The sequence below is a fragment of the Ovis aries genome, chromosome 9 (genome assembly GCF_016772045.2).
Source record: "Ovis aries strain OAR_USU_Benz2616 breed Rambouillet chromosome 9, ARS-UI_Ramb_v3.0, whole genome shotgun sequence".
NCBI classification, from domain to species: Eukaryota; Metazoa; Chordata; class Mammalia; order Artiodactyla; family Bovidae; genus Ovis; species Ovis aries.
This window is the reverse complement of record NC_056062.1, coordinates 13709645-13732712: the sequence shown is the minus strand read 5'-3', so window position 1 is coordinate 13732712 and position 23068 is coordinate 13709645. Positions and strand designations below refer to the sequence as shown.

General features: G+C 61.9%; 3 protein-coding genes across 9 annotated transcripts; 2 read left to right on the top strand and 1 right to left on the bottom strand.

The window, feature by feature from the left end:
• Positions 1-124: 124 nt before the first annotated feature.
• On the top strand, positions 125-2930 carry LOC101110948 (sphingomyelin phosphodiesterase 5). Of its 2 annotated transcripts, none has more exons than XM_004011902.5 (7): positions 125-1220; positions 1315-1387; positions 1611-1751; positions 1849-1938; positions 2033-2096; positions 2173-2308; positions 2380-2930. In XM_004011902.5, the coding sequence occupies exons 1-7, from the start codon at positions 396-398 to the stop codon at positions 2470-2472; spliced, it is 1422 nt and encodes a 473-aa protein (XP_004011951.2). In that variant the 5' UTR covers positions 125-395; the 3' UTR covers positions 2473-2930. The 2 variants fall into 2 exon arrangements, with proteins under 2 accessions (XP_004011951.2, XP_060275919.1); XM_060419936.1 differs by having other exon boundaries at positions 1315-1522.
• On the bottom strand, positions 2533-23053 carry OPLAH (5-oxoprolinase, ATP-hydrolysing). 6 transcript variants are annotated; one of them, XM_042253932.2, is made up of 30 exons: positions 22787-23053; positions 19787-21431; positions 15575-15712; positions 12134-14763; positions 11446-11669; positions 11183-11374; positions 10585-10684; positions 10388-10511; positions 10026-10221; positions 9793-9958; positions 9569-9707; positions 9408-9475; positions 9015-9280; positions 8816-8928; positions 8560-8730; positions 8286-8423; positions 8067-8205; positions 7826-7938; positions 7445-7596; positions 6723-6883; positions 6541-6642; positions 6296-6470; positions 4654-4838; positions 4389-4535; positions 4171-4305; positions 3840-3989; positions 3573-3730; positions 3306-3466; positions 3018-3115; positions 2533-2742 (listed from the first exon to the last, which is right to left on the bottom strand). In XM_042253932.2, exons 4-30 carry the CDS (start codon positions 12357-12359, stop codon positions 2596-2598), a joined length of 4146 nt encoding a protein of 1381 aa, XP_042109866.1. In that variant the 5' UTR covers positions 12360-14763; positions 15575-15712; positions 19787-21431; positions 22787-23053; the 3' UTR covers positions 2533-2595. The 6 variants fall into 6 exon arrangements, with proteins under 6 accessions (XP_042109866.1, XP_027829130.2, XP_042109865.1 ...); XM_027973329.3 differs by having other exon boundaries at positions 12134-15712; XM_042253931.2 differs by having other exon boundaries at positions 12134-15712; positions 19854-21431.
• EXOSC4 (exosome component 4) lies at positions 20024-21914 on the top strand. The gene is made up of 3 exons (XM_004011604.5): positions 20024-20253; positions 21202-21408; positions 21506-21914. The coding sequence occupies exons 1-3, from the start codon at positions 20083-20085 to the stop codon at positions 21863-21865; spliced, it is 738 nt and encodes a 245-aa protein (XP_004011653.1). The 5' UTR covers positions 20024-20082; the 3' UTR covers positions 21866-21914.
• Positions 23054-23068: the final 15 nt, after the last annotated feature.

Below are 23068 nucleotides of genomic sequence, written 5' to 3'. Positions count from 1 at the left end.
GGAAAAGTGTCGGCCTCTGTTGGGTGTGGCTGCACCCAGGAGCTGCGCTGGTCCGCGCGGTCTGCGGGTTCTCCTTGAGGCTTTTAGGGGAGGGCGGGGCGAGGGGCTTCTGGGGCGGGACCAGGGTCCCTTCTGCTTTCCTTTTGGTTCTCTCCAACCGCCGCAGAGACTCCGCGCGAGTGAGCAGAGGGCGGTTTCCTGGGCGGCTCTGCCAGCGTCCGCACCCCCAAGCTCGCGGGGCACAGAGCCTTCCCTGCCCCGCGCACAAGCTGTGCCACGTGGCCTTGACCCCTGCGACTCCCCTGCAGCTCCCGGGGACGAACGCACGGATCGACTCGCACGCTGGAAGCCAATGAGTCGTCGGAGACTCACACTGCCGAGGAGCCTCGTGCGCCATGCCATCCCCGCCCAACTGGCCCCCGACGCCCTGCGCCCTACGACCCTCGCCCTTCCCGCACCCTGTGCTGCACGCTCTCCACCGCCTGACCCGCGCGCTGCTTTTCCCGGCCTACTGGGCCCTGGACCAGCTGCTGGGCTGCTGGGCGCCGGCCGAGAGCCGGAGCGAACAGAGCTGGCTGAGAACCGCCGGGGGCGCCGCGGGCGCGCTGCTGCTGCTGCTCGCGACCCTGCCCCTGACTCTCCCGGCGCTGCTGCTCTGGCTGCTGCTGCAGGCCTGGCGCCGTCCCTTCTGCTACCAGCCTCCTCCGCGGTGCTGGGCGCCCCCTGCGCCCTGGTGCCCCCGCACTGAGCCCGCGCGCAGCTTCGGCTTCTTCAGCGCAAATCTGTGCCTGCTCCCCGACGGGCTGGCGCGCTTCAACAACTTGCCCCACACGCAGCGGCGGGCCGCAGCCGTGGGCGCGGTGTTGCTCGCCGGCCTGCGGAGTTCGCCCTATGGGGCTACAGGCTGCGGTTCGTCAGTGCAGGCGATGCCGTGCGGGGTGCTGACGGGAGCCATGCCAGCGAGTCTGGACTTCGTGTGCCTGCAGGAGGCGTTCGATCTTCGCGCAGAGCGACGCCTGGTGAGCCTCCTGGCATCTAATCTGGGCCCGGTGTTGTACGACGTGGGCACATTCGGCCTGCAGCACGGCCTACACCTCAAGTTGCTGGGCAGTGGGCTGCTGCTGGCCTCGCGCTATCCGCTGCTGCGTGCTGCCTTCCAGTCCTTCCCCCACGCACGTGGCGAGGATGCTCTGGCCTCCAAGGGACTACTTTCCGCGCAGGTACCTGTCCCCTGTCTGTGGCCCTGCGGTACCAGGGAGGGGCGGGGCTTGGAGTAGAACACGCGAAGGAGCGCCAAGGTCCGTGGTATTGCAGGCGCAGCTGGGCATCCTGGACGGGCGCCGCGTCGTGGGCTTCCTGCACTGCACACACTTGCACGCGCCCAGCGGTGAGCCCTGCCGGGTTCGTAAGCAAAAGCAGGAGGCCCCTCTGCGTGGCGGCGGCGGCAGCGAGTCCCAACCCTGGCCAGCACCTCCCCTCCTTGCAAAGTTTATTCACTGCCCCAGCCGCCGCGAGTCCCTAGGTGGGCTAGCGGATCAGAATAGGGTGGGACGGGGGGCGAAGCTGGGTGTCCAGGATGCGGACACCGGCTCCTCCACCCCGCTCCGCAGAGGACGGGCTCCTGCGCTGCAAACAGCTGACGGTGCTCCTGGACTGGGCCGGGCAGTTCGAGGCGGAGAGCCGCCAGAGTGACGAGGCTGTGGCCTTCAGCGTGCTCCTGGGTGACCTCAACTTCGACAACTGCTCACTAGGTAAGACGGCCCGCCCCTCCCCCAACCCCGCGCGCGCGCGTACACACACACACAAACACCCACATACACACACACCCCGAATGTCGCCTCTCCACAGACCACCAGCAGGAGCAGGAGCACCAGTTTTTCAGCTGCTTCCGGGACCCCTGCCGGCTGGGCACGCGCCGGGAGCAGCCCTGGGCCCTGGGTACGCAGGGCGGGGCACCCTGATGGGGGCGTGGGGACCTCAGGCGGTCTCTGCGGAGGCGCCCACTGACAATGCCCTTCCCCGCCCACCCCAGGGACGTTGCTGAGACCCTCCGAGCTCCGCCGCTCCGTGGCCTGCTCGCCGGAGATGCTACGTAGGTGAGTGGCTAACTGGGGGTCAGACGAGGTCGGGAAGCAGGGCTGCCCTGACCCTGGTGACACGGCCCCTCCTCAGGGCCCTGGAGCAGAAGAAAGGGCGCCGCCGTTACCTGGCAGGCCCTCCCCGCGGAGGCCCCCCAGCTGAGTCCTGGCGGGGCAGGCGCCTGGACTACATCACCTACCGCAGCACGCCTGGAGGCCTTCTGAGCCCGGTAAGTGCCAGAGCTCAGGGTGCGGGCCTGCCGCGCTGGGGCGACTCTCCAACCTGCCTCCCACCCTCCAGGAGGTGGAGCAGGTGACATTCAGCACTGCCCTGGCCGGGCTCACAGACCACCTGGCCGTGGGACTTCGGCTCCGAGTGTCCACGTCTTCCTAAGGCCAGCTTGCAGGAGACAGGTGCCAGAACAGGTGGAAAGACGGACGGTAACACAGAACGTGAGCCTGGCCAGTCGCCAGAGGGAAAGGCGACTTCAGGGATCTTTATTGTGTGGGCCCTCCTTCACACAGCCTCCTGGGCCCTGCGGTACTCATACACGCTGCCCCGCTCGGGGAAGACTAGGGGCTGCAAAGGCGAACCTGGCAGTGGGGCGGGGTCCTCCGGGTCCCCGTAGCCCCCACCACCTGGTGTGTGGAGACAGAACACGTCCTGTGGAGCAGAGGGGCAGGATCAGCCTGGGCCTGGCGCTGCCCTGCCTCCCGCTACAGGCCCATCCCCACAGGACAACGTGTCCATATCGGCCAGCTTGGACCCCGGAGCCCGGGTTCTCGAGCCCCTATTTTTTTTTTCCGGCTCCCTATTCTTGTAGGAGCCAAATTAAACTCGGTCTCCGCTTATCTCCGAAATTCCATTCACCCTCTGTGGGATGAGGGCCACTGGGGGTGGGGGAGTGAGGATGGGACAGGCCAGGCCGCAGTCCTTACCCCAGGGTACACGGGCACCGAGGTCTTCCCACCCAGGTTCACTGTCCGGCCGTCCTTCCGGATGAGTAGGTTTAGGCCCCGGGCACCAGGCTCACCCCCTTCAGGAAGAAGCAAGGCGGGAGTGGCCCAGGAGGCAAGGAAGTGAGAGATGGAGGAGAGGGGGGGGTGTTTTAAACGGGACGACAGATGGGACAGGAGGTGGGTGGGGAACAGACTCCCTGCAGCGATTGGGGCTGGGCGGGGTGTGGGGGGGAAGGGGGGAGGGGGGAGGGGGAGGGATCCACCTACCCATCAGGCCGTACGGCTGGAAGGCGCGGCGCTCGGTCAGCACGGACAGCAGCGCCTCCTCGCGGAAAAGCAGCTCACGGATAATGCCATCGCCGCCCCGGAAGCGGCCGCGACCCCCGGACCCCAGTCTTAGCTCGAAGCGGCGCAGGATAACCGGGTACCTGCACCGTCCGGGGCTCAGCTCAGCCCGGCCGGCCCCGCCCCCGCGCCGCCCGGCCCCGCTGCCCAGCCCCGTCCCCCGACCCCCAACCCACCCCGAGCCGTCACCTGCTCTCCAGGATCTCGGGGTCGGTGATGCGCGTATTGGTCATGTGGCTGTGCACGCCGCTGCGCCCGTGCCAACCCGGACCCGCGCCCGCGCCGCCCGCCACCGTCTCGTAGTAGCCCATGTGGGCGTTGCCCAAGGTCACGTTGTTCATGCAGCCCTGGCAGGGGCAAGGGGTCGCTGCGCTGGCTGCGAGTGCAGCCCCTCCCTACCGCCCGCAGCCCATCCCCGCCTCTGGCCGCACAGAGCGTCCCCTGGGCCCACCGCACCTGGGAAGCGGCGCAGGCCCCGAAGGCACCCAGGATGACGTCCACCACGCGCTGCGACGTGAGCACGTTGCCGCCCACCACGGCCGCGTCGGGAGAAGGGTCTAGGATGGAGCCTTTAGGAATTACCACGCGCACCGGAGCCAGGCAGCCCTGAGGGCAAAGGGCGGCTCTCAACAATGGGGGGAGGTAGGGGGCGGGGGCTGTGGAGGGAAGTACACCACCTGCTGCCTAGGATCAGGCCGACCTTGAGCTGACCTCGCCCGGGCTCACTGAGGGTGATGTGGGCTTGGGGTGGAGCCGCTGTCCCTGCACACAGCACAGCCCCTCGCACCTGGTTGAGTGGAATGTCGCGGCCAACCAGACAGCGAAGACAGTAGATGAGCGCAGACAGCGTGATGGCCCGCGGCGCGTTGAGGTTGCCGAACACCTCCGGCCCTGAGCCGCTGAAATCAAACACCGCGCTACCCTGCCCACCAGAGTGGGGGAGAGGTCAGCAGCCCGCCGGGCGTGCCAGTGATGCCCGAGGAGGTACCCCCTCCGAAGACTGACCTGATTCAGGTTGATCTGCACTCGGAGTCGTATGGGGGAGCCGTCGTCCATGTGGTCCTCTGCAGACACCTCCAGGGGCAGGCCCCGGGCCTGCCGGGCAGTTCCAAAGGCCCGGAGCATGTCCCTCACAGCGAGCTCCGCGTTTGCCTGGTGGGGAGTTCAGCATCAGCCATGTCCCTTCCAGGTGGGCCAGGTGCCCCCTCCTCCTCTGCCTACCCACCTGGGGGTGAGCACAGAGCTGCCTGCCCTGCTGCCCCCGGCCCACCTGAATGTGGCCCATGTAGGCCTGCACCACGTCCAGGCCATACTGCCCGATGAGCTCGCCCACCAGCTGGATGCCCTTCTGGTTGGCCGCCACCTGGGCACGCAGATCCGACAGGTTGTCGTGCAGGTTCCGTGTTCCGCTGCAGCCCGGAATCTTGCCTGGCGCCCGCAGGGCTTCAGTCACCGCTAAATGGATGGGACCGCCACTGAGCCACCTGGGAGTCCCAGGGCCACCTGGTGCCCTGCTCCTCTGCCGGGGCACTGCAGGCTCCACGTGTTGGCCCAGCACTGGCTCCCTACCACTCTGCTGACTCTTCCCCCATCGGCTGAACCTTCTCCTCACACCCCAGTCCCCCAGGGCACCCTAGAATAGACAGGTAGCTTTGCTGTGACCACACATGGGCTGGAGGTAAGGGCAGGGGCAGGGCGCAGGTTCCCCGAGCAAACTCTCCACACCACCTCCATTCCTCCTGCCCTACCTCCCCACTGGCCCACTCTCCAGCCTTTTCTAGGCCTCCCGCCAAGAGGAAAAACCACTTCCCTTACCTAACCCTCCCCCCTAGGGCCCACCACTCGCGGCCATGGCCAATCACTGAAAGAGCAGCAGCATGGCTGTCTGTCCCCCCATCCCTGGCCCCAGCAGACCTGGACAAAGACTCCACCCATGGCAAGCAGTACAGGTTTGACCCCAAGGACCACTCCGTGCCTCAGGAAAGCGCCTCTCCTGAGTCTGGGTCAGGATCCTCTCTGAGGCTCCCTGGCCACCAGGTCCTCTGCCTGCTCATGTCCCTCAGGGGTCCTTGCCCTCTGCCCCCGCCCCACACTGACCAAGGCAGCAGCCAGGCCTCGACCCCTTTATCTGTGTCCTCACACCCACAGCAGCACATGGTCCGGTCACCCATCACCTGTTCTCACTCTGAGATGCCCCCGGGGCTCTCACCCCTGGCTGCCTCACACTGGCTGTTTTGCCCCCAGGTTCCACCAAAGCTGCTGCCCCACCTCCTCAGCAACCACAAAGCCAGAACCTTCATCCTACAGCTGTCCAAACTTCATTCCCTCCCCCATGCCGAAATCCCACCAGACACCAACCCTGACCTCCAAACCACCTTCACCCTTGTCCCCAGCTTGAGGCTCAGCATCCTCCAAGGCAGGTAGAGCCCTCGCCCCACCCCCCCTCCTGGCCTGCAGGCCATCCTTGGACTCTCCATGTACCGCATGTCAGCAGGTGCACCAGCAGACCAGCTCGGGCCCGGTGACGCCTTTCACAGCTGCCCCGCCACCCACTGCCCTGACCCAGGCCCAGGGAAGCTCTTCAGGAGCCTGCAGCCCCTGGCACCCCTGTTTCTCTGCAGCCCCCAGACCCAGTGCAAACCAAAGTGCGAATTATAAACAGAAGCAGCTGCCCACCTTGAAGTAGGCTTCTCCCTCTCCTGCACCCTTGGGTGTCCTGGCCAACTCCCCACCCCCAAAACACTGAGGCCTCCCTGGGCCCAGGCACAACTTAGCTCAGCGCCTCTGATTATCTCTGAGAGATACTGTGCAACCACTCTGCAGGGTCACCGCCTGGCTCCCCCAGCCTGGAGGCCAGCCTGGGGGTAGGGCAGGCGGGAAGCAGCCAGGTGTACCAGCCCAGTGCCACTCACCCTCTTCCTGGAAGACTCCCCCCTGCACAAGTTTGAAGGACAGGAAGACCGCACCCTCCTGCTGCAGGCTGGTGGAGTGGGGGGGCATGGAGCCTGGTGTGATGCCCCCAATGTCTGCATGGTGCCCACGGCTGGCCACATAGAACACAGGCCGCGTCTGACCCGGCCAAAACACCTAGGGGTGAGAGCAACGGTCAGTGGCGCCGGTGGCCCTCCTCCATGGGTCCCTGGGCAGCGCCCCTCACCGGTGTGATGACAGTCAGGTCTGGCAGGTGGCTGCCCCCTGCACTGGGGTGGTTGCTCAGCAGCACATCGCCGGGGTGGAGATCAGCCCCCAACTGCTGAATCTGAAGCCAGGAGACAGGTGCAGAGTGGGGAGGGGGCAGGGCTGAGGGGTAGGGGGATCAGGGGAAGGGGCCTCCCGAACCTGGAACTGCACCGTCTCCTGCATGGCACCCAGGTGCACGGGGATGTGAGGGGCGTTGGAGACCAGCCCCCCGTCGGGCCCAAAGAGGGCGCAGGAGAAGTCCAGACGCTCCTTGATGTTGGTGGAGATGGCCGTGCGCTGCAGGATGCGGCCCATCTGCTCTGGGGGCACATAGTGACCAGATGCCCGCCGGCCCCATGCTGCCCACAGCCCGTCCTGGGCACAGAGGGGCAGGGCCCACTGCCTTCAAGGCCTCTGAGTCCCAGACCCAGGACCCGAAGCAGGTGATGGTCTACCTAGACACATGAGGACGTGGCCAGACGTCTTTCTCGTGCCGAGGGCAGCCCTTCCCTTCTCAGCCCTGCCCAATGCCCCCAACAACCCCACACCCTGCCTCCTGCAGTAAGAACCCAATGTTGGTGGCCCCAGCAAGCACCTAGCCTGACCCTGAGCCTGGGTTCCCTGTGCAGAGCCCAGATCACACGGTGCTGGGAGGGCAAAAGCACCCCCCTGCCCCAGACCTGCAGGTGCAGCAGGTCCATCCCGGGGCCAGGGCCACACTGCCTGCCCCACTGCTCAGAGGCTCTGCTTTTGCCCTTCCCCCGATCGCACTTTCTCCCTGCACACCCCTGCCAGGCACCCCAGCACACACTGCCCGGCATGCAGAACCCCCCCTGCACCGCAGGGAGCAGGCGAGGGAGCAGGACTATGCAGCCACTCACCAGCGATGCTCATGAAGCGATGGGAGAAGATGGACAGGTGGATGGGGTCAAGCTGCATGCCCACCATGCTGGCCGTCTCGGCCCCCACAGAGATGCGGATGTCCCCAGTCTCAGTCACCTCTGCCTGGCAGCCTGGCTCCACCAGGATGGTACTGGGGGCAGGGGCGCAGAGGGGCTGGAGGAGCCAGGCCAGACCCCCACCCAACCAGGTTCCCCACATGCCCAGGCCAAGGAACATCCCAACCATGAAGGGACCCAAAAGTCCTCCACACTCCTGCAGCTGGGGCCAGAGGACCGCCCCACCCCACCCCCAGCCAGGGCCCCACAGTTCACCCTGGGCCTCACCCCACACACCCCCACCCCAGCCAGGCCTCAGCCCACCTGTTGCTGTCAATGATGAGGCAGGGCCCCTGAAGCTTGTGCCCACAGCCCAGCTCTCCCAACAGGTACACAGGGGTCTCCTGGTAGCCCCCCTCAAAGTAGCACTGGGTCATCTGAGGAGGGTGCGAGGTGAGCAGGGTTCCAGGCCCGGAGCTCTCCCTGCGTCTCCCCCTCCACTTCTGTCCTCGTGTCCCAGTGGCTGTGGGTGGGTCGGTGGGTGGGCAAAGGCAGGATCACTAACCTTATCTACCCGGGGAGGCCCACTATGGACTTTTGGGACATCCTCGAGGCAAAGACTGCTGCTGCCCGTGCCCCTGACCCGCACGTCGTCCACCACCACCGGCCGCTCAGGAATAATGAAGCCGAACTCCCTCATGTACCTGAGCCCAGAGGGGACTGTCAGGGGTGGCAGCCAGGCCAACCCGTGCGCCCGGGCTCCTGGGAGGCGGAGGTCACATACCTCTCCACAAAGGCCGCCCCAAAGTCACCAGCTCGGGGCGAGCGGGCACTGGCCGGGTGCTGGTGGGCAGACACCATTAGGGCGCAGTCTGTGCCCTGGTAGCGCAGGTGCAGGAAGCTCTCAGTGCTGATCTGGGACCTGTGATGGTGGCAGGCAGGGTGCTCGCATGGGGGGCCAGGCGGGGGAGCCTCCTGCAGCTCTCAGAGCCCAGCCCTCCCCGACTGCTGCTGACCGGACCCCAAGTGAGGTGGCCTGGTAGCCCCCAGAGCCCCACCTGGGGAAGCCCTGGGCCCGCAGGGCCTCCACACACTGCTCCTCCAGGCGGCCCAGCCTCTGGTCCAGCTGCGCAAAGGTCTCGGGAGCATAGGGCAGGGAACAGGGCTCCTGTGCCTCATGCACCACATCAGCCAGGGCCAACCCCAGCGCCGACAGCAGTCCACTGTGCCTACAGGACAAGGATGGCAGAGTGGTGGGTACAGTGTCTCCCAAAGTGGGCGCCCCCCGGACCCACGCACTGCACCCAGACACACCTGTGAATGTGCACAGTGTCCATGCCCAGGGCCCGGGCGATGGCACAAGCATGCTGCCCACCAGCTCCCCCAAAGCAGGCCAGCACGTGGGCCGAGGGGTCATGGCCTCGTGCCTGGGGAACCAGAAGGGGATCAGTGGCCCCCCCATCCACCTGGCCCCCCCTACTTCCCCCACAGGCAAGGGCAGCGGTGGGCGTACCTGCGTGAGAGCACGGATGGGCCGACACATGGCCTCGTTGGCCACACGAACAAACCCCATGGCCACCTCCTCCAGGCTCAGTGGGGAGGCCGGGCAAGGCCCGTTGGTCAGGAAGCTGTTGACCTCCGTGGCCACAGCCTCCAGGGCCTTTCGGGACGCCTCTGGGGACAGTGGCTGGTCCTCTCCCGGCCCAAAAATGCAGGGGAAGGAGGCAGGCAACAGGCGACCCAGGACCAGATTAGCGTCCGTCACTGTCACAGGGCCCCCTGGGAGGTGTGCACAGTGTGGGGGCTGGGGCTGTAGGTGGGTGCCAGGCGTGGCCAGTGGGGGTGGGGCTGGGGGAGGGGCTGGGCTGTGCTGGAAGGGTCTCAGGGCCAGTATGCCAGCACTTACCTTTTCGGTAGCAGGCGGGGCCAGGGTGGGCTCCCGCAGACTCTGGCCCCACCACGAAGAGGCCGGACCTTTGGAGAGAGGACTGGAGTTGGAGGCGTGCTGGGAGGTGGGTTAGGGAGGTGGGGCTGGGGGTGTCCGCACAGGTGCGGGATGGTGCTGACCTGAAGAAGAGGCGGGAGCCCCCACCCGCTGCCACCGTGTTGATATCCAGCTGGGGGGCCTGAAGGGTGACACCAGCCGTGCTGGCCTCGAAAACATGCTCAAACTCACCAGCATAGCGGCTCACATCGGTAGACGTGCCTGGTGGGGGTGGGGAGCAAGGAGACCCAGATGCTACCCAGCCCAGCAACTGAGGCCCCCGGACCCCACCCTCGGGCCCTCATACCTCCCATGTCAAAGCCGATGACTGGCTGGCCGCCCTCCACCCGGTAGGTGGTGGCTGAGTAACCAACCACGCCCCCAGCAGGTCCGGAGAGCACAGCGCGGGAGCCGCTGAAGGAGTCCATGGGCGCCAGCCCACCGTCGGAGCGCATGAACAGCACCTGCACGTCCTGTGGGCAGGCGGGCGGTGAGGGGCGGGGTGGGGCGGGCCAGGGGCGGGCAGGGAGGGGGTCTCACCTTGAGCTGACCCTGGAAGCCACGGCGGAAGCCCTGCACGTAGCGCTGGATGGTGGGCGTGAGGTAGGCGTCGGCACAGGCCGTGTGCCCCCGGGGCACGATGCGCACCATAGGCATGGCCTCCGAGGACAGCGACACATGCGTGAAGCCCAGTTCCCGGGCCAGGGCGCCCACCTGCTGCTCGTGCTGGGCCCACCTAGGAGAACCGAGCGCCACTGAGACCCAACCCCGCCCACCGGCCCGCACCCCGCATCCCCGCTCCCCCCCAGCCCCGCTCAGCCCGCGCCCCGCACGCCGTCCCGCCCCCTACCCTCAGCACTCCGGACCGGCCCGCTGCCCCCGCCCCACCACAACCCACTCACGTGTACGAGTGCATGAGCACCACGGCCAGGCTGCGGATGCCCCGGGACAGGAGACCTTCCAGCTTCCCTCGCAGGCCCCCCAGATCCACAGGCTGCTGCACTTCTAGCAGGTCCCCTGTGCAGCCTGCGAGGAAGCCGCGGGATCGGGGTCAAAGGCTGTCAGGGCCTGCTGCCCCGCCCCCAGCACTCCGCCGTACCTTTCACGGGTGTCCCAGCACCCGGCTCCCCTCGATAGAGCACTACCCGTTCGTCCACTTCCAGCACCTCCTCATACAGCATCTCGGGCATGGGCACGGCCTGAGGGCGGGCAGAAGCTCAGAGGTGGCCCAGGCCTGAGGGTCCTTGCTGGGGTCCTGCGTGGATGGGTCGATGCAGGCTAGGGGATGTGTCCCAGTGGGCCAGTCCACAGCCCCAGGAGACAGTCAGACGGGATGGTCCCAGGAGACAGTCAGACTGGGTGGCCCAAGGAAGGCCCACCCAGGGCGGCTCTCTGCCCCCAGGCATCTGAGTGCTGCCAGCTGTCTGCCCTCATAGAGCTGTTCCATCCCAGAACCCCGCAGAGGGGTGAGGGTCAGCATCCAGGATGTGGCAGAGTGGAGGACAGGCCCAGAACAACACATGGCCACTCAGGGCTGGAGGGACGCAGCATCCCATCATGAGTGTCCAGAACCTGCTATCAGCTGTGGCCTTGGGCTAGCACTGACCCTTCCAAGGACTGCCCTCCCTGAGGGGCCCAGGCGCCCCAGGGAAAACGTGTTCTATGGAGTCAGCCACCGCTGACTTGGATGAGCTCACCAGGTCAAAGAGGTCTGAGCGGGCCTGGGTGCCCACGTGCAGCAGGTCTCGGAACCCGCGCGTCACCAGCAGCGCCACCCGCTCTCCCCGCCGTTCCAACAGCGCATTGGTCGCCACCGTGGTGCCCATGCGGATGCTGGCAATGCGACTGGTGTCCAGCGGCCGGTCCCGAGGCAGCAGCACACCCCCCTCCTGGAACCACGTGGTCAGCCTTCAGGCCTCTGGCCCAGAGACCCCTCCACCTGCCACCCTGCCCAGCCTACCTGCTCCAGGACGCGGCGGATGCCCTCAGTGGGGGCGTCCGCATAGTTGGCAGGGTCTTCTGAAAGCAGCTTTAGGACCCTCACGTGCCCCCCTGGGCACTGGGCAAAGACATCTGTGAAGGTGCCTCCACGGTCGATGGCAAAATGGAAGCGCCCCTCCGGGCCACCCATGGTGATGGGGCTGGAGTCCAGCAGCGACTCCTCAGCCGGCAGTCCTGGGAGAACTGGCCAGAGGCAGTGGGTCATCCACAGGCGGGCAGCCCTGAGCAGAGCTGGGATGGGGAGAGGACGCGACTCCGGGCCCAGAAGGGGCCCTGGGTGGAGCCAGAGCTGGGTAAGTCCGGGCTGGGCCTAATGCCCCCTGTGCCTACTCCCCAGTTCCAATGCCCAGGGCTGCGGGCAGAAACCCAGGGCCTCCTGGAGCAGGACTTTCCGAGGAGGAGATGCAGTAGGAGCCCTGGGGCTGGGGTTTCTGGACCCTTTAAGCAGGAAGAAGCACGTGCGTTGGGAGCAGGTGAGAGAAGGCCCACTGCCCGAAGGAAGGCTCGACCTTGGAGCAAGAGGGGACGGGGACCGGGCAGAGCCTGCGCAGACGGCCGGCCGGGGCGGGGGCCGGGAGGCAAGGAGGAGCGCGCGGCGGGGGCGATCGGGGGCGAGGTGTGCGGAGAGGAGCGGGGAGGGTCCCCACCTGGCCTGTCGGCTCCGGGTCGCTCGCCGTCCGTTCGGCAGCCTGCCCGCTCCCGCCCCCAGCCCGGAAGCGGGACCCGCCCCCCGCACGACCGGTCCCGGCGCTCCGGGCTCTCCGGTTGCGTCAAGATCGGGCGGCCCGGAGCCGTCCCCTCCCTCGGCTGCGAGCCATCCCGAGTACGGCGGGGCGGGGCCGAGTTGGGCCGGAGGGCAGCGGGCGTCTCCATGCCAATCCCCGCGGAGGAAGCACTGTGCAGGCGCGGCCCCACCCCGCGGCCCGACCCGCGGGCACCTGGGCTCGGCGGCCGCCCGGCCCTCCGCCGGCTCGGAGCTCGCTTGGCGTGGACGCCGCGGGAAGCCTCTTCCAGGCGCCCCGGGAGAGGGGAGCAGGCTGCCCAGACGACCTCGGAGAGCGCCCCAGCGCGCCGCGGTTGGGGGGGAGCGGGGGAGTCGGGGAGCGACGCGGGAGGCTGGAATTGAGGTCCCCGGCAGCCAGGACTTCGAACCCTGCAGAAAGCCTTCGCTCCCCACAGGCGCTGTGGGCAGGGGGCCCTCCACACCACCCTCCCTGGCCGACCCTGCGGCACTCTGGCTGATGTTGCCAGACAGCTGGTCAGTCCCGTGACCACGGGAAGGATGGCTGCCCCTCCCCTAAGTGCTCCCCTGTGGACTGAAAGCCGCCAGGCTGCCTGCCCAGGTCTGAGGTGGGCTCAAGCTGTGAAGGGCTCTAGAAAAGGAAAGGTGGGGGATAAGGGGGCTTCCCAAGAGCAGCAGCAGGTGAAGGCGGGCCCCTTACCTCAGGGACTAGGCAGACAGGGGGCCAGACGGGTAGGGACATGGTCCACACCCTGGCCCCCGTCCCACCCCCGGCTTTGCACTCTCTTGACCCTTGCTGGCCTTTGAAGCTGGTCCAGGAGGAGAGGGGGAAGTGGGCTGCTTTAAGGGCGCAGGCTCCGGGCTGCACCCTGCCTGCGGCGGGGCTCTCCACTGACTGGCCTCTAGCCGCCTCAGTGTCCCCCATATGTTGGGGGGTTGAAGGGCAGCCAGATGGCTCCCTCCCTTTGGTCTGCCTCTGCTGCACCCCTGAAAGGGCCCCCGCTCCAGCCACCCCCCTTCCTCCGCAGCCCCTGTCAGCACCTGACAGGACACAGCCCAGGGACGCAAGGGACTCCCGCTTTGCTACACGGCTGAACTGGTGGAGACTGCGGCCCCTGCAGAGTCCCCGGCCCAGCACGCACCTCTCTCCACATCCTTGAACTTGATAGTTCTGCGCCGGGGGAGCCGGGGGCCAGCGGCTACCTCAGCCAGGAGCCCAGGGCCACAGAAGCTCAGGCTGCTGCCCCGGTTCCTGAGCACCAGCTTCAGCTCCTGGTTCTCCTGGATGAGCTGCACCAGCCGCCGCAGCTCCTCGTTCTCCTGTGCCAGCCGCTGGATCTCCTGCCGCAGGCCCTCATAGCTGCTGAGGAGGGACATGCCCGGCAGCGGTGGGCAGCAGCTGCTGGCGGCAGGCAGGCTGGCCAGAGGGCAGCGGACCCCGCCATTGTGAGGTCAACGGCTCCCTACCCCCCACCGCAGCCACATTCCGGGGCTTCAGAGCCAGCACCCAGTAGTTCCGAGCACCCTGAGTGGGGCACCCCCCAAACTCTGGCCTCTGGCTCATGAGTAGGGCCCAGATCTGCCCCAGACTTGGGAGTCCCTCCCGGAAGCCCCTCCTGGTGGACAGAAGGTTCTGGGTCCCAGCCTATCATGGTGGTATTGCAGGAAAGGAGCTGAATGATTCAGGTGTCCCTCCTCCCCACTGGCCACCGCTGCTCATGCCAGGTTGTGGGGCTGGGTCCCTGGGCACAGTCCCAGAGGTGGTGGTGGCCAGCACATCATCTGAAGGGGGCAGGAGGGTGGACGTTTGAGTTGCCCTGAGGGAGGGGTTGTGTCTGGCCCAGCAGCAGCAGGAGCTGGACTGGCCTCAGAGACTCTGGTGGGTCACAGCTTGGGGGCGCCTGGTAAGCCCGCAAGCACCTTAGGGTAAGCACAGGAGGTCCCCCCGTGCAGATGGCAGGGAGAGTCATTGTCCCATGAAGGACAGGCACCCCAGATGAGGCACCACGTTCAGGGCCACAACCTCAGGGAACAGGGTGGGGCAGGCAGTAGGGAGGCCCCAGCAGACAAGGACAGCAGTTTCTGAGGGCAGGGGAGCCCCCTCAAAGGCAATGACTGGGTTTGTACTTGAGAACATATGAAAGCCTTCCTTCCTTCTCCCCATGTGTTTTCTAATGGGATGGTTCTGTGTAGTTGCCATTATTTTGAGTCATTTCTTCCATTATGATTTATTTCATGTCATTTTTTGCATTTTGTGGGCCTGCTCACTGCAGTTTCCACTTGTTAGCCAGTAGTGCAGAGGAACCTAGGAAAAATAAGATGAGAAAACAAGGCCTCCCCCGCAACAGCCACCCATGGTTCCAGGGGTCACTCTGGGAGGGGCAAGCTCCCACCAGCCCAGCTCCCCCAGACCCCGCCCAGGGTGAGAGGCCAGGGGGAAGGACTAGCAGCTCCACAGCATGGCGGAGCAGGCAGAATCTTCTGGACGCCAAGCTTGGAGTCAGGACAGTGGAGGTCTCAGTGAGGAGAAGTTACCTAAGAGTTCAAACACATTACTAGCAACGTGAAGGCTTAAAACAGCAGACATTTATTCTCTTCCAGCTCTAAAGGCCAGAAGTCCAAACTGAACCTATGGGCTAAAATAACAGTTCCTTCTGGAGGGTCCTGGGGAGTTTGTTCCTCGCTGTGTCCAGTGGCCAGCACTTCCTGGCTTGAGGCTGCCTCACTCCACAACTCTGCCTCCAAGGTCACCTCTCCTGCTCTTTTGCACCCAAATACCCCTTTGCTGCCACCTTGAAAGGACCCTCATGTTTCCATGGGTGCCCCCTGGATACTGCAGCACATGCACTCCTTCTCAAGACCCTTAGCTTAATCACATCTGCAGAGTTCCTTCTGCCACAGAAGGTGACATTCATGGTCTCCAGGAATCAAGACCCAGCTATCTCTGCAGGTATTCTTCAGCCTATTATGCCGGCTGGATGTGGGGCAGACTTGAAAGTGTTCCCCAGGTGTACCCTGATTCATCAGCAAAGGACAGCTCACCACTGGCTTGGGAGCTGAAGCCCAACCTTTGCCCAGCCGGTGGCTGAATGCTCCGCTGACTCAGATGCGACTTCTCAGCAGCCGGGATTGACTCTAAGCGGGTGGGGGTGGGGCGGTGAGGCGGGGGGGCTGAGTAGTACCTCAGAAGCTGCTCACCGTGGAGGAACATACTCCACAGAACCGCTCTCGACAAGCCCCAGAACTTATGAACTAACAGCAAAGGCAACAAGGCCAAGGAGGAGCCCGCTGGTTACAGCCCAGAGTTCCTGCGACAGATCAGTAACTCTGCCAACTGGCCACTGACCGCTCTTGGGATAGGCCACCACTGAGATGCATCTGTGCTGCCCGGGGGGGTCTGGGGCAAGGGCCAGATTCACTGAAGTCAGGAGGCTCAGGATCCCTCCAGGTCAGGGCCTCAGCAGTGTTCACAGGGCTGCACACTCTGTAAAATTTCCAAAAGCATGTCATCACAGTGAGGTTAATTCTGTCTCTTCCCACTGCACCTGGCATTGTGTCATTTCTTCCCCTGCTGTTGGGGACAGGTGGGGGCATGGCGGGCTCTGCTCAGGCAGGCTGAGGTGGGAGCAGCCGCTCCCTGGTGTTGTTCAGGTATTGCTGTCATTCTGGTACAGAAGTGACTCTCAGGAACATAGCCGCCTCTCTGTGCTGTGCGTCACCAACATAGGGCTGATGGAGTTGGCTAATGTCTTCAATTCAAAAAACCTCTAAAATGTGATAAATAGCCCCTAAAGACCCTGAAATCTTAGGGCTCATATGTAAATCTGATAGAGGTTTTCTCAAATTTAACAATTCTGAGAATGTACACAATATTAGATAAAGGTAATTGATAAAGCTACCATCTGGTAGCTCAGATGGTAAAGAATCTGCCTGCAATGCAGGAGACCAGGGTTCAATCCTTGGGTCGGGAAGATCCCTTAGAGAAGGGAAAGGCTACCCACTCCAGTATTCTGGCCTGGAGAATTCCATGGGGTCACAAAGAATCTAACACAACTGAATGACTTTCACTTTCATGCATTCTTGCCTGGAAAATTCCATGGGCAGAGAAGCCTTGCAGACTACAACCCATGGGGTTGCAGAGTCGGACACAACTAAGTAACTAACAAACACAGCTAAGGCGAGATGATTGGATGGCATCATTGACTCAATGGACATGCGTCTGAGCAAACTCCAGATGATGAAGGACAGGGAAGCCTGGCCTGCTGCAGTCTGTGGGGTTGCAGAGTTGGACATGACTTAATAACTGAACAAGCTAAAGGGGCTGTTACCTGAAAACAACTTTACTCCCAAGCTAGTTAAGTTATAAAAATAATCTTTGATTAAACATGTTAGAGGGGAGACTAAACTATCCTCTCTCTATATAGAAGGGGACATCATGAAAGTGTCACCTTCTTAAGAGGTGTATCCAAAAAGCACAGCAGAAACATGTTAGAGAAATATATCAGGAAGTTAATTGAGGACATTATGTTTGTTTTTTGTGTGTTGTGATGTTTGTGATATCGGTCAACTTTAAAAATTTGTGTTGAGACCTCCTTGGTGGCATAGCCAGTGGTTAAGAATCCACCTTCCAGTGCAAGGGATGCAGGTTGAATCCCTGGTCAGGGAACTAAGGTGCCACGTGCTGCAGGGAAACTAAGCCCTCAGGTTGCAAAGACCCAGTGCAGCCAAAAAAATATTACTGTTCCGTGTTGGGACTTCTTTCCTCACTCTGTTCCCTTAATTTTGGATATATGATCTTGTCCTACTTAAAAAGGGCCCTGAGATGGCTCTCCTTCAGAAGACAGTTGCAAAATTGCTGTTTCTGGGAACCTAGGTTTCAGGAGGGCTCCTGCCATTCCCCAGTGAGAGGGGCTCAAACCTCAACTCTTTGTACAAACAAATGTGCTTTATGCTGAACCCCTCCTTTCTTCTTTAGGAGTCCAGGTACATCCAGGCAGAGGCCTATGACTGTGACCAGCCCCTATGAACACCCTGGGCCCTGAGTCGCCAGTGAGCTTCTCTAGTGGCCAGCATGTCACGTACCATGTTGCAATTTGTTGCTGGGTGAATGGAGAGTGTCCCCTGAGATTCTTCAGGGAGAGGACTCTGGAAGGAGGCACCTGGTTTCCTCTGACTCTGCCCCAGCAGGCTTTTCCTTTTGATTTTCATTAACATCCTTTCCCCTGAATCCTGGTCATAAGTACAATTCTGTGTGCTGAATTCTTTTAGTTCTAGTAAATAACTGAATTCAGGGCCACGGCTGCTCTTGGGGATCCTCAACACAGCTCCCAAATCTGTATAAGCTTTATAGCCCTCAAACCTGAATCCACCCAGGTGTGTATGCTGTGACTAGAACACAAAGGCCAGAGAACCAAGGGGTTCTCATTCCTGAGGTGCCCAGACCTTAAACCAGAGATACTACTAGGGGTGGGGGCGGGGGAGGACACTTCCATGAGGGGCACAGTGAGACATGCAGTATGAAAAGAACAGCCACCCCCCCAGTCACTTTGGGCTTCTTAGGCCCAGAACCAACATTATTCTGATTATCCTGAGCTGCTAGGGCCAACCATGCAACAGGTGGGGCACCCAGGGGCTTCCACCTGTGTCAATGGACTACAGCAATCTTGACCTAGTAAGAACAGAAACACAAAGTGTCCACAGTGCTGAGAATAAGGCCTGTGTGACTCCACCGGTAACCTGCTCAGTCCAGCTGAAGAGCCGAGGGTGAGGGCACTGAGCCAAACAGAGGATGACGGCCATCAGGGCCATGGCCCAGGCGCAGACAAGGCCTCGTGCGGCAGTATTCCAGACCACCTTGGAGGGGTCACTGGGCCTGGGACTTAGGCCCAAGCCCACCACAGCACGTCTGTTCCACTTGCTCTTCCCACAACTTGACACTGAACTGCTCCTGTGGGCGGGGAGGGAGGACCATGTCATCTCCCCTTGAGCCTGGCAGACCTTGGTGACTGCCTTGACCCACAGTCTGGCAAGAGTGACACTACCTGACTTCTGGAGGCTAGGTCTTAGAACGCCACAAACACCCACTTTGTCTTGGGAGTCCACCTTGGTGCCGTGCTTTGCGGAAGCCCAGGCTGGATGGAGAGGCCACATGAAGATGTGCTCTCTCTCAGAGCCTCAGTTGAGCCCTGGCCAACAGCCACCACCTGCCACCAAAGACGTGAAGGAGGAAGGCTTCACGACAATGCCAGTCATCGCCAGTCACCAATGACCACAGACAGGAAAGCCCCGAGTGCACACCGCCCTCAGCCCCAGTGAATGTCGCCTCCCTATAGTCAGTGTCACAGCCCTGCTGATTTATCCTTCCCTATTCAAACCTGAAGCATGGGATCTGGTTTCTAAGCACTGCAGAGGGGCTGAATAATGCCCTAAAGTTGTGTCTGACTCTTACAACCCCATGGGCTATAGCCCGCCAGTCTCCTCTGTCCATAAGATTCTCCAAGCAAGAAGACTGGAGTGGGTTGCCATTTCCTTCTCCAGGGGATCTTCCCAACCCAGGTCTCCTCCACTGCAGGTAGATTCTTTACCAGCCGAGCCACCAGAGAAGCCCGAATAATGCAAATGAGGAGGGTAATGAGCTCCCTGATGGTGACCTTGACCACCAAGCAAATGGTATCTGGAAACAGGAGGCAGCTGTGGAGGAAAACATCTCATCCCCCCTCCTGTGAGCCCCTCTGCTGTTCCAGGGCATTTGACATCAGGCCACGAAATGCAAGAGGAATGGCAGTAACCCTCTGAAGAGGGAAGGATTATGTAAAAAACTTTTAACATTTATTCCAGGTGGGAAAGGACGGAGAATCTAACTCCCACACAGCCTTCACTCAACCCCGGGACACACATCCACTGCCCACAATGGGGTGGTTGCTGGGTACATTCTACTTATTACTTGATACTCGTATCAACCAAAAAACTATGAGTTCCACAGGATTACTTGGACAGATTTTATATTTTTGAGTTAAATGCAAAAGTGTATGAAACAATCGCATTTTAAAAAATAAGAGTTCCAAAGGCCACTATATGGCTGTACATGTACAGCTGCATATACACGTGTCTGTGTGTGACCTGGATGTAATTATGAGTGTGAAGAAAAACGGAGCCATTTTTTAAGCTATAGTAGATAGGGGGATGAGTGCAGAGAAACAAGGCAACATGGAAAATTGAAACTAAAAAATTTGACCATGTGTACGTACAACATAAATGTGTCTGCTTTTTAAACGGACAAATGTAAAAACTAAACGGTTTAAAGAAAAAAAAAAAACAACTGCGAACAGAGAGTGTATCTCAGCTTGGGAGAAGGCCTGCATTTATGACCGCGGAAGAACTTAAGACCAGCAGTGGCGGCTATCGCCCGCAAACCTCGAGGGAGATACCAAGCGTCAAGCAGAAGTAAAGGAGCGCCAGCGGCGCGGGAAGCGCGGGGCTCAGTGGAGAGGCCGAGGGAGAGGCGGCGGCGCGGGGCGGGCAGGCCCGGATGGTAGAGGGAGCCGTCCCCATGACCAACCCGGGAAGAAACGACACGGCGACTCCACGTCCGGCATGCCTCCAGCCCTGCAGGCGCGAGTGCGTACCCCAAAAGGCCGCAAGGGTCCCTCCCCGGGCCCACAGCCGCAGTTCCGCAAGGACCGGAAATGAGATGTGGTGCCCTCGGGAACTCTGGGAGAATCGCAGGGGTCCGGAACCGGAAGTCGGAGTCGGTGCCCCGGAAACCGTAGTCCTGGGGAATCGGAAGTGGGGAGTCAATTCTACCGGGAAGTGTAGTTCTGCCGGGCGCTCAAGCCTGGCTAGCGCCCGGGCGGCATGGCTGGGCTGGAGCTCCTATCGGACCAGGGCTACCGAGTGGACGGGCGGCGCGCTGGGGAGCTGCGCAAGATCCAGGCGCGGATGGGTGTATTCGCGCAGGCCGACGGTTCGGCCTACATCGAACAGGGCAATACCAAGGCGCTGGCGGTGGTCTACGGGCCTCACGAGGCGAGTGGGCGCGCGCGAGCCGGGCTTCCTCCGGGGGTGGCCACTACGGGCTGTGAGGGGCTACCTGGCTGAGTAGAGGCCTCGGGGGTGAGGCTGGCGCGCGCCGCCTTGTGGGGCCGCGGCCAAAGTCCTAACAGTGTCTTGCACGACGGTCCCTGCCTTTCTCCAGCGCTCGCTACACCGCTTTGTTACTCCTAAAACCGCCAGGGCCGCTCTCACTGGCTCCCTCACCTCTCAGCTCCACTCCGACGTCACCTCTGGGTGACACCTCACCCCATCCCACCCCAGACCACCTTACCTACCCTTTACAAGTCAAGTTCCCTCCTTTACATCCACACACTTATCTGGTTTCCCGCACCCGCCTCCTCAGACATCAGTTTAACTTATTTCTCACTGTTTGTCTCCTCACTGGAACATAAACTCCGTGAAGACAGAGAGTGTTAATAAAACCGCTTGGGTTTATCACCACTCCAGCGCTGGAGACTTAAGGCCAGAGAGGTAGAAGTAAGCATGGCACTCTTGCAGAGCAGAAAGACTGGTGATGGGGAAGAGGGTGGTAATTCCAAATGAGACTGAGGGATTTCTAGGGAAGCAGGAACCCAGGACCTTTGTAAACAGGGAAAAGATTTAGGATTTTTATCTCACGCGTGATGGGAACTCTTTATAAGGTAAGCAGTATATGTATTGTGCAGAGGAGGTAGAATCAGACTTGATATATGTAAACAGATTCTCATACAAAGGAAGCATGGGGTCGAGAGAGGACGAGTCAAGAGGGGAAACAGGGAGGCCTGTCAGGAGAGAGATCCAGGGACGATGGTGGCTTAGAGCCTGGCCCAATGGCCCTCCCTCGGGCTGTGTTGTTTTGCAGGTAAAGTGGTTGCTTGTTGGGATGTTGGAGGTAGAGGGAGGAAGGGCCTGGCTCATGTGTTCTCCCCCACCCTACCCCAGATCAGAGGCTCCCGGGCACGAGCCCTGCCTGACCGGGCCCTGGTGAACTGTCAGTACAGTTCTGCAACCTTCAGCACAGGGGAGCGCAAGCGGCGGCCACACGGGGACCGCAAGTCCTGTGAGATGGGTCTGCACCTGCGTCAGACCTTCGAGGCAGCCATCCTTACACAGCTGCACCCACGCTCCCAGATTGACATCTATGTGCAGGTGAGCAGGCAGCAGCCCTCAGCCTGTGGAGGGGAGAGAGAAAGGAGGAGTTGGGGTTCAGCAGCTTGAAACTCATGCCACTGGGGGGTTCCTGCAGGTGCTGCAGGCAGACGGCGGGACCTACGCAGCTTGTGTGAATGCAGCCACGCTGGCAGTGTTGGACGCGGGGATACCCATGCGGGACTTTGTGTGTGCCTGCTCAGCTGGCTTTGTGGATGGAACAGCTTTGGCAGACCTCAGCCATGTGGAGGAAGCAGCTGGGGGCCCCCAGCTGGCCCTGGCCTTGCTACCAGCCTCAGGCCAGATTGCACTGCTTGAGATGGATGCCAGACTGCATGAGGACCACCTGGAGCAAGTGCTAGAGGCCGCTGCCCGGGCTTCCCGGGATGTACATACCGTACTGGACCGTGTGGTCCGGCAGCATGTACAAGAGGCCTCTGTCTTGCTGGGGGACTGAGCACAGGGCCACCCAAGCCCAGAATAAAACCTAAGCACCTTTCACTGTACTTTTATCTCTTCCCCACCGCACTTCCTTGCCCTTGGATCCTGGCCTGGTGCTGGCTCTAGCAATGACTAAGGGTCCGCCCCCAAGACATGCACTACACACCCCTTGCAGCCTCAGTGCTGCTCACCCTGCTCATCAGGGTGCTTCAGGTGAGCACCCTGAAGAAGGCGGATGTCCCTGGATGAAGTGAGCAGCCTGGGCCAAGAAGGGATTGCTGGGCAGTGAGACACAGCCTGGTATAACGAGCCATGCCCCACGACCATGGAGTCTGTCATTCTCATCCCAACACATCCAGAGTCCTGAGCACAAGTCCTGAGGGGTGGCTTTGGGTATTCACTATGGTCATGTGGGGGCCGTGTCCCACATCCTCTGGATTGTGGCTGGGACTGAAGGGTCTCTTGCCCTCTAGAAGCCTTTTGGGCCTGTCCTGCTACTTCCCTTGGGCTCCAAAAGTACAACAGACACATAATGTCACCTGGCGTCTTCTCAGTCCTGACCCTAAGACAGACACTGCCTGCTGCCCCACCACTGCACCTTCCTCTTTCAGGCTCCCCCTTCTTCCACCTCAGACTTGACTGAGCCCTCACCACCAGGCCCTGCAGCCTGAACCAAGGGGCTGCTCCTTCTCTAATATCCCAGGCACCTCCTGGCCCAGACAGGGGTGCTTCCCACTTTCTACTCAACACACCCCAGCTCCTTTGAAACCCCTTGGCCAGTAGTTTCATGCACCTTCTTCCCTGTGGTCATCGGACCCCAGTGATCTTGGTTCTGGACACATGCCTGATTCCACTCGGCTGGTTTTGGTTATTGACATCCATAGGAATGGACCCACCAACCCCTTGGCCTCTCTGCGGAAGCCCCCTCACATCCTACCACGGCTGTTAGACCGGTCAGTGCCAGTGGGAGCACCTTCAGAGATCTGGCGTCTGTGTTCTTATCGCCGCTTCCGCTTTTACTCCCAGCTGCCCTATTCATCACTCTTCTCTGATTCCAGTTGGAGCCGAGCTTTCTCGGGCGGCCGGTAGTCTTCATTGCCTCCGGTGCGGCACACTGCGGGTAGCCTACCTGGGGGCCGCTCTCTCTGGACGGGCTACAGGCTGGGGAAGCCGGACCCGGCTTCGCTCCCTCCACAGCGGTTCTGCTCTGGGCATGCGC

Coding starts and splice junctions, on each gene's coding strand:
- LOC101110948 (XM_060419936.1), top strand. CDS start 396: ATGCCATCCCCGCCCAACTGGCCCCCGACGCCCTGCGCCCTACGACCC. Junction 1,221..1,314: donor AGGGACTACTTTCCGCGCAG/GTACCTGTCCCC, acceptor GTGGTATTGCAG/GCGCAGCTGGGCATCCTGGA. Junction 2,097..2,172: donor TCGCCGGAGATGCTACGTAG/GTGAGTGGCTAA, acceptor GCCCCTCCTCAG/GGCCCTGGAGCAGAAGAAAG.
- OPLAH (XM_027973329.3), bottom strand. CDS start 12,359: ATGGAGACGCCCGCTGCCCTCCGGCCCAACTCGGCCCCGCCCCGCCGT. Junction 3,990..4,170: donor GCGACATTCCACTCAACCAG/GTGCGAGGGGCT, acceptor CTTTGCCCTCAG/GGCTGCCTGGCTCCGGTGCG. Junction 2,743..3,017: donor CGGTGCCCGTGTACCCTGGG/GTAAGGACTGCG, acceptor TCTGCTCCACAG/GACGTGTTCTGTCTCCACAC.
- EXOSC4 (XM_004011604.5), top strand. CDS start 20,083: ATGGCTGGGCTGGAGCTCCTATCGGACCAGGGCTACCGAGTGGACGGG. Junction 20,254..21,201: donor TGGTCTACGGGCCTCACGAG/GCGAGTGGGCGC, acceptor ACCCTACCCCAG/ATCAGAGGCTCCCGGGCACG. Junction 21,409..21,505: donor AGATTGACATCTATGTGCAG/GTGAGCAGGCAG, acceptor GGGTTCCTGCAG/GTGCTGCAGGCAGACGGCGG.